General features: G+C 42.2%; 1 protein-coding gene across 4 annotated transcripts in view; it reads right to left on the bottom strand.

Annotated features, from left to right (window-relative positions):
• The window catches only part of LOC143295793 (protein stum homolog), a 197777-nt gene that overhangs the window by 8442 nt on the left and 179335 nt on the right, over window positions 1-10000 (bottom strand). For 3 of the 4 annotated variants that reach the window (XM_076607411.1, XM_076607412.1, XM_076607413.1), the window contains one exon: window positions 5184-5357. In XM_076607411.1, coding sequence (XP_076463526.1) covers window positions 5184-5357 — 174 coding nt within the window. Of the gene's footprint in view, window positions 1-233; window positions 337-5183; window positions 5358-10000 lie in introns of all 4 variants that reach the window. The other variant, XM_076607414.1, reaches the window with a different exon arrangement.

Below are 10000 nucleotides of genomic sequence, written 5' to 3' on the forward strand. Positions count from 1 at the left end.
TAAACCAGATATGGGAGGGAACAAAGAAGTTACGCGTCAAAATGTCCAGGTCATGGCAGTGCGCGCCGCACAGCACAGCAAAGCAAAAAAACAAAACACAAAAAAACAACACAGCAATGGAAAGAAAAAGAAAAACAAGGGATCAAGCTGGAGGCATGATTATTATTATTATTATTGTTATTATTATCATCATCATAAATTATGGGGAATTCAAGACAGCCTGTCTACTCTACCCGAGTCAAAGTCATGAGTACGAGTCACAAACGTCAGCCAACAATCAGTCCCGAAGTTGCTCTGCCGGACTCCGCTTGTCGCCCTTGTTATTCTTGCTCACGGCTGCAGAAGAAAATACAGCATATGTATATATATATATATATATATATATATATATATATATATATATATATATATAGTAAATGTCCCTGTTAGGAAAAAATGACATGGGTCCGTGAACCCCGCTGTGCTGGGAATTGAACCCCTCTCCCCCCCCCCCCTCCCTCCCTCCTCCGTTTCCCTAAACCAACACCCCCTAATAACACCTCTCCTTCCCCTTCCCCTCCCCTCCTTTCCCCACGCCACCCCCAAGATCCCCTTGAGCACCAGAACTGATGAAGCGCCGTGTGCCATGGTTGTGAAAATTAAAAAAACAAAACAAAAAAAAAACGTTAAAAAAAAAAGCATGCTGTCACAATCCATCCTTGTTATATGCAGTTGAGCAGTGGGCCCATCTTATTCAGTTCTGCTGTTGTGGCGCGTTTTCTCGAAGGTCACTCCACCCTCACCCCTAACCCCCTTAATCCCCCCCCCCCCTCGCCAACTTCCGCCCCCATACCCCTCCTTGAAAACTTAAATCACGTTATTCTTAGTGGCAAATGTCTTTGGCCGAACCAAATAATAATAATAATGGGAACATACGACAACTATTACTACTACTACTACTACTACTACTACTAACAACAACAACAACAACAACAACAATAGCAACAATGATAATAATGATAATGATAATAACTGTTGGTTGTCAGTAAAAAGATGAACAACTATACATGTCATACAAAGAGCAGTGAGAGAAAAAAAAAGAAAAAGAAAAAAACCCAACATTGTTGTTGGTGGCAACAGTAAACGGACACGTGGTTAAATCAAAACACAGCATGAGAAGGCGAAAAAGCGTTGTTGTGACAGCTTCAGACAGGACATAAAAAATAAAAAAAACGTCCACACATTCCTAACTGGGATCTTGTCATTTACTGATGACTGTAGGAGCAAGATAAGTAAGCGTGCAGGACAGAATCCGGGCTGTAAATACTAGATACCGGGCATAATTAGGTGGAAACAGTGGCATCAGAGTTAGGTATACATGACGGACAGTATTTCTCCGACAAAGACCGATTTGCTACTTGTTGATTGTGAAGGAGGAACAGGGCAGAATGGTTAAAACGCTTATCTGCCAATACAGTATCCTACAGGTTCTGGGTTCGAATACCGGTCTCAAACTGAGCGTCGTCTAGTCACTCCAGTGAGACGAAAACTGAAATTTGCCACACAGAAAAAGAGAACCGACTGTGAACAAAAGTGTTGTCCTCTGGCAAATTTTTTTTGTGAAAGAATTCCACTCTGAAAGGTAAGACCTTCAGAAATATATATATATGCATGCACTCAAGGCCAGACGAAGCGCGTTGGGATCTGCTGCTGGTTAGGCATCTGCATTGCAAATGTAGCATCGCGTATTTATGGGATTTTTTTTTTTTTTTTTTTTTGGGGGGGGGGGGGGGGGGGGGGGGTCTAAACGCAGTGACGCCTCCTCGTGAAACTGAAAGTGAAACTGAAAACTCTATTTAAAAAAATCTAAAGTACAACAAAAAAGGAGGGAGTATAACAGGCCTGGTGTACGCATAATTGAGAATGAAAATGCAAGATTACACACCAAAAAAAAAAAAAAATAAAACGACCACGAAAACAGACAAAATGCAGGTCATATGCACAAGGCATTCCAGTAGGTTACTACAAATCTGTATTTCTAACCGCAAGACGATTAATAATCTGAAATGAATCTACATTAAGACTGGACAGGGGAGAGTTCAAACAATTTTGTTTAGAAAACCAACAAAGCAGTCTACATTAAAAAAAAAAAAAAAAAAAAAAAAAACCATCAGACACTAAAATGCATATTTGCGTTCGTGTATCCGTCTGCTTTGTCTCTTTTCCTGCCTGTTTGTCTGTCTGTCTGTCAGTCTGTCTGTGTCTCATTTTACAGATATCACAATTATTAATACATTTAGCACGTACCATAACTGTCACTTATGCAAAGGAGCCAGTTTCAGCCTTCACGGAAGCTCAACTATCATGTACGAATTGGCCAGTAGAATAAGTCAATTTCGCGGACGGACATTTGACACAAACTGTTAACAATGCTGTGAAGCGGTTTGATCACTCCACTCGAAGGAACTCTTCCAGTCAAAAGACGGAGAAAAAGAAGAGAGAGAGAGAGAGAGAGAAAAAAAAAAGAAAAAGAAAGAAAAAATAGAAGAGAAAGAACAGGGGTGTGGGGGGGTGGGGGAGAAAGAAACAAAGCAAACATCGTATAATCACACAAACGTATGTGCATAGATTGTAATAATTTTCACCATTAAATACCACTTAAATGTCTCCAGCAGTCACACACAAACGCACACAGGCACACACACACACACACACACACACACCACAACACAACACAACACAACACAACACAACACACACACACACACACCACACACACACACATTCCAGATAATGCCATCACGGCGGCTTTCCAGCAGTTAATTAATTAACCAACACTGATGTTTTAGTGATAATTATTAATTATGCTGATAAGGAATAATGGGGGCCGTGGATGGGGGAGGGAGGGCGGGGGGGGGGGGTAGGCGGGGGGCGGGAAGAGAAGTAGGTGGGAGGGAGGGCAGGTGAGTTTACTCACTGAGATTATAATATGATCATGGAGTTGACTGTACTTTCATTATTTTACTAGGTCAACGAAAAGACGTAGGAGTCTATGGAGGGGCGTACCTTTGTAACGATACACACTGACTTAGCTCTTGGGCATAGACACTAGCGAGATATTAGTGGTGTCTATGTCCTGAATTCTAGTGTCTATGGGGCTTGGGAGAGACAGGAAGTAAACAGGAGGAGAGGTAGTCCATGAGACAGATATAGGAAGCGAACGAAAGCTGGTTCGTTTCCATACACGTGGTTGGCTGGCTTTCGGGGGGGAAAAAGTTGGGTAGGGGGTGTGTGGGGGGGTCGGGGGGGAGGGGTGTGTGAGATAAATGGGGGGGGGGGCAGATAGGTTAGTGAAGGATGCCCAGGATGCGGGTGGAAATGAGAGGTAGAGGTGGGGGGTGGGGTGGTGAAGGAAGGGAAAGGGGTGGGGGGGGGAGGTTAAGGAGTGAGGAGGGGTTGGTTGGTGGAGAGGGTTGAGATGTGCGAATAAGTATTGTAGGAGGGTGGGGTGGGGGTGAAGAGGGTGGGGGGGGCGAGGGGGAGTGGAGAAGGGCTGGGGAAGGGGGGTCGGGGGGGGGGGTTAACACTGGAATGGTTGCAATGCAACAGATGCACAAGGACCAAGATGTAATGATGATGCAGCAGCTCAAAAACTCTTCCGGCGCTTCAACACACACACACACACACACACACACATGTACACACACACACACACACACACACTCATGTATATATATATATGTATACACACATTATATATATATATATATATATATATATATATATATATATTCTTTCGATGGAATGTTTACTTAGGTCCAAAGTGTTTCTCTCTCTCTCTCTCTCTCTCTCTCTCTCTCTCTCTCTCTCTCTCTCTGTCAGTAAAACTCCTCCTGTCCACAAATCAAGTATCATTCTCAGTTTGTTATCAACAATTCTCTTTATGACGCATCGCATTCTCGTTTATTTTCTTGCTTCTGACAACAGAAACTCCTTTCCGCGGCTCAAAGTGTGTGAAAAGTATTGGGATGTGGCCCTCTAAGTCTACACAGCCTAAAATGTCTCTTAAATAAAATTAAAAAAAGAACGCAATTTTCAAACTTAGCAAGCTTTCAGTTTTCGAAACTGATTCCACACTTCAATGGACAGATACTAAATTCAGTGCAGCATCAGTCGTATGAGTTTTTGAGACCTAGTTTGTACTCAGACCAAACCAAACACTTCTTTAGAGATAGAAAAAAAGAAGTCCCCTGCACTGCACTGTCCATTGAACAGCTCGTTGTTATTGTTTTTTTTCCCTCCAAGATTAACCCATTAGAAACCCACAGGCCCCAAATGACGTCTTGAATCTGTCACAAGAACACGATTTTAAATCCTTTCCCTAGATGTAGGGCGTATAATGACTGCCATAAAAATCAAAACATTCTTTAAAAAACAAAAAAAAAAAACAAAAACTCATAAACACGATAAAATAAAAAAAAAATCTCCCAACTAGAATTTAAAGACAAGGAGTTTGAACGGGAGGCGGTCCTCAAAAGACTCCAGTGGTTAATTAAATGGCGGGTTATTTCCCTGTTTGACTTCAATCACATCCAAGCTTTTTCTCTTTTTCTTTTTTTTTTTTCTTTTCTTTTTCTTTTTTAACCCTGGCAGCGAAAGTGCTGATCTCAACTTTCTACACAGACCAAAATTTCAATGCCTAGAGAAGCCATTCCCCATCGAATCATGTAAGCCTTAAACTGTATATCATCAAAAGGATTTAATTTGTGCCAAATGATGCGGCTAGTAATATAGTCTGGAAAATGTAGACCGAACTTAGCTGAGGTGTTTTTGTTTTTGTTTTTTCTTCTTTTTTTCTTCTTCTTCTTTTTTTTTTCTTTTTTTTTCCCTCTTTTTTCCCCCTTGGTTTCAAAAGCATCTTCAAGCACTGCTTTAAATCATATTCCCGGACTAGATATCACTTCGTTCAGCGTTCTTTGATCTTTGTTGTTGTTGTTTTCTTCTCTTTCTTTTTCATTCAAGGGAGAAAAAAACCGAAACACTGCCAACAAGGAAGGTAAAAACTGCAGCATGGGCACACAAAACATGATAAAAAAAAAAAATAAATCGCACACACTCTTCACGCGCCCGCCCGCGCGCATACACACACACACACACACACACACACACACACACACAAATAACCAACAAACAAAAAAGCTCACTGGCTATCTGAACGAAGTTCATGCCCCAGATGATGCTCCAGACCCAGCCGACGATCAGCACGAAGGTGACCATCTGCAGGAAGGCGGCCAGCAGGTTCAGGCCGAACGCCTTGGCCGGGTGACCCAGCCGCGTCTTGCAGCCACACAGGCTGGTCCACGCCGAGATGAACGTCCCTGGAAACCAGCACGGTCAAGAATGAGTTGATTGATGAGACGGTGAATAATGGGTTAAGTAGTTTATATGAACGTTCCCCTGAAATAACACAGGAGGAGTGGTGAAGAACGGGTTATGTTCATGATTGATGAGGCGGTGAATGATGGGTTAAATAATTGATATGAACGTTCTCCGTTCTCCTATAAAAATAAATAAATAAATTTTAAAACACACACACACACACACACAGACAGGGTGGTGTGGTGGTTAATAATGGGTTAACAATAAGTGTTTGAATTATGAGACGGTGAATAATCGGTTAAGCGGTTGATTTGAATGTTCCCCTAAAACCAGACAGGGAGGCGTAATGGTGAAGAATGGGTTAAGTTTTGAGACGTAAATGATATGGGTTTACCCCAGAAAACGAAGTATGGCTGCCTACATGGCGGGGGTAAAAGCCAACTCGTGTACATACGAGTGAACGTGGGAGTTGCAGCGCAGCCCACAAACGAAGAAACAGAAGAAGAAGACAATGGGTTTAGTGTTGAGATGAACGTCCCTGAAAACCAGACAGGGAGGTGTGGTGGTGAAGAATGGGTTAATAATAAGTGTTTGGTTGTTGAGAAGGTTTAATAAAGGGTTGAGTAGTTGGTTTGAACGATCCCCTGAATCCAGACAGGGAGGCTTGGTGGAGAATGGTTTAACTCTCTCCATACGAACGGCGAAAGAGACGACGTTAACAGCGTTTCACCCCCAATTACAACCATCAAAATATTGCAAGCGGAAGGCTCTTATACTGAAGAGGTGAATGTTGACAAAGAATACCACATTTCTGACGACGGAAGCTAAAGGTTGGGTCATTCAGACACCCACTGGACATCCGAGGGGTCTGTGTAGAGGAGAAGAGAGGACTGGCCGTACTGAGTGAGTTAAGTTTTAGTTGATTGATGAGACGGTGAATAATGGGTGAAGCAGTTGATTTGAGCGATTCCCTGAAACAAGGCCAAGAGGAGTGGTGAAGAATGGTTCAAGTTTTGGTTGATTGATGAGACGGTGAATAACGGATTAAGTAGTTGATATGAACGATCCCTTGAAATCTTACATGGAGGCGTAGTGGTGAAGAATGGATTAAATAAGTTTTGGTTGTTGAGACGGTGAATAAAGGGTTAAATAGTTTACATGAACGTTCCCCTGAAACCAGATCGGGAGGCATGGTGAAGAATGGGTAAATAATAAGTGTTAATGTGATTGATGAGACAGTAAATAATGGATTAAGCAGTTGGTATGGACGTTCCCCTGAAACCAGACCAGAAGGCGGAGTGAAGAATGGGTTAAGTCTTAATTGATGAGACGGTTAATGATGGGTTAAGTTGTTGAATTGAACGTTTCCCTGAAAACCAGACATGGTAGGCGTGGTGGTGGTGGTGAAGAATAGGTTAATGATAAGTTTTGATGTGATTGATGAGACGGTGAACTATGGATTAAGTAGTTGGTATGAACGTTTCTCTGAAAACCAGACAGGGAGGTGTGGTGCTGAAGAATGGGTTAATAATAATTTTTGATGTGACTGATGACAGTTTTGATGTGATTGATGAGACGGTGAAAAATGGGTTAAGCTGTTGATATGAACGTTCTCCTGAAACGAAACCGGGAGGCGTTGTGAAGAATCGGTTGATAAGTTTTGATTGATTGATGAGACGGCGAATAATGGGTTAAGTAGTTGGTATGAACGTTCCCCTGAAAAACCAGAGAAATAAGAGAGAGGGGAGGGGGGGATAGAGGAAGGAAGGCAGAGAGAGAATCACTCAAGGACTCAAAGAATTTCATGTTAAACCTCTGGCCGAGAGAGAGAGTCAGACGTAAAGAATGGGTTAAGTGTTAGGACGTAAAGAATGATTTAAGCTTTGAGACGTAAATCATATGGGTTTAGTGTTGGTATGAATGTCACTAAAACCAGACAGACATCTTAGATAGACAGACAGACAGACAGACGGTGTTACACACACACACACACACACACACACACACACACACACACACACACACACACACACACACACACACACACTACTACTACCACCCAAACCACAGCAGAACACATAACAGTTACAGACACACACAGAGAGAGAGAGGGGGGGGGGGGGGAGGGAGAGAGAAAACTGCAAAAATCCTTGGCGAATATTCGGCGAAATTCTTGGATCTTTGCCACTTCCTTGGTGAGTTGGCGGGAGAGACAGACAGACAGGGAGAGGGAGAAGGAAGAGAAAAGGCTGAGAGAGAGAGAGAGAGAGAGAGACAGAGAGAGAGAGAAGACAGACAGACAGAAAGACACAACATACAGACAGAACTTCGAGAACAGAGAGAGACAGACAGACAGACAGAGAGAAACAGACTGACAGACAGACAGACAGAACTTCTGGGACAGAGAGACAGACAGACAGACAGAACTTCTAGGACAGAGAGACAGACAGACACAGACTGACAGACAGACAGACTCTGGGACAGACAGACAGACAGAACTTCTAGGACAGAGAGACAGACAGACACAGACTGACAGACAGACAGAACTTCTGGGACAGAGAGAGAGAGAAACAGAGAGAGAGAGACAGGCAGAACTAGGACAGAGAGAGAGAGAGAGAGACAGAGAGACACAGACTGACAGACAGACAGACAGAACTTCTGGGACAAAGAGAGAGAGAGAGAAACAGAAAAACAAACACAGACAGAATTTCTAGGAGAGGGAGAGAGACAGACAGACAGACAGAACTTCTAGGAGAGGGAGACAGACAGACAGACAGACAGACAGAACTTCTAGGACACAGAGGGACTTTTTACGTGTATCACCGTTTTGTTTATTTACCCCGCGATGTAGGCAGCCATACTCCGTTTTCAGGGGTGTGCATGCTGAGCAGGTTCTTGTTTCCATAACCCACCACCAAACGCTGACATGGATTACAGGATCTTTAACATGCGTATTTGCTTGCAGTTTTCACACGAAGGATGGAATTCAGGCACTAGCAAGTCTACACATATGTTGACCTGGGAGATCGGAAAAATCTCCATCCTTTACCCACCAGGCGCCGTTACCGAGATTGGAACCCAGGGCTCTCAGATTGAAAGTCCAACGCTTTAACCACTCGGCTATAGCGCCCGAGAGAATAAGATAAGATAAGATAAGAATAACTTTATTATCTCCAACTGGAGAAATTTGGTCAGGTGCATTATCACAACATAGACAAGTAAACAACATGGGGACCATAACTGTAAAAGCCAACAACAGCCCCTACAAATATTACGAAGATACAAATGTAAAAAAATATCACATACATCGTTTCATACATACATCCACACACTGCAGGTAATAACTAGTATTCTTAATGTAAAAACAGAAAGAATTAAGAAACATTATTTGAATATAATTATAAACATAGCCTACTATACTGCACATTGATTATAATAGACAGATAAGATAAGAATAAAGACGAATTGCGGAAAAACCACAACCAGATAATCAGCACACACCCGCACCCCCCCCCCCCCCCCCCCACCCCACCCACCCCACACACGCGGATAACTTGATTAAACAAGAGTAATAAACATATGTTCTCAAATAAAAGCATTTCACATATTCGCTTTAAAAAAAAAAACATTCAAATTAATTATTACATCGTAATACATCATAGAGAGAAGATGAGAGAAAGGGATGTGAACGCCACGCACATATGTACAACAAACCAGTCTACAACACGACAAAGAGAGAAAGACCCAATGATAAACAGTAAGAGGAGAAACGACAACAACAACAACAACAACAACAACAACAATAAGAAACCGTGGACAAAAAAAAAAAAAAAAAAAAAAAGGTATGATCACAATCATGAACAGCTGGAAAATTCTGAGACGAGTTAATATTATTTATAAAAAAAATTAATAAATAAATAAAAAATTTTGAAAAGGATATCAGGAGATATCAAAAGCAAGGCTGACAATTTCTTCAGCTTTAGCGTTGTCATTGTGCAAGTTAATGTGCTCTCGTGATTCGAAAACTGCCACGCCTACTCGTTAATACACACACGCATTCCATCCCACCTGCGTGCGCGTGCGCGTGCGCGCGCACACACACAGAGGCACGGACGCACGCACGCACGCACACTCACTCAAAGAGAAAGATTAAACGATTGAATATATAAACGAATGAAAAAAAAAACCAGGAAATGTGTGAACCAACGATTGCATGTTATCGGCAATAACTTTTTTTTTTTTTTTTTTTTTTTTTTACTACTACATCATCCGACAGATGATCATAATGAATCTAAACGCGAGAGCCAAGGAAACACACACACACACACACACACACACACACAGATATATATAGAGAGAGAGAGACACACACACACACACACACACACACACACACACACACACACACACACACACACACACACACACACACACACACACATATATATATAGAGAGAGAGACACACACACACACACACACACACACACACACACACACACACACACACAGAGATAGAGAGAGAGACAGAGGGAGAGAGAAATTTATGATATCGTACACTTCGTCAATCTTAATAAGTGACAGACAGTGAGATTTCGGGTGTAATCTTCAAGAAAGTAGAAAAAGAAGATGGGATTCATCAAT

Source organism: Babylonia areolata, chromosome 21, assembly GCF_041734735.1.
Source record: "Babylonia areolata isolate BAREFJ2019XMU chromosome 21, ASM4173473v1, whole genome shotgun sequence".
Taxonomy (NCBI): Eukaryota; Metazoa; Mollusca; class Gastropoda; order Neogastropoda; family Buccinidae; genus Babylonia; species Babylonia areolata.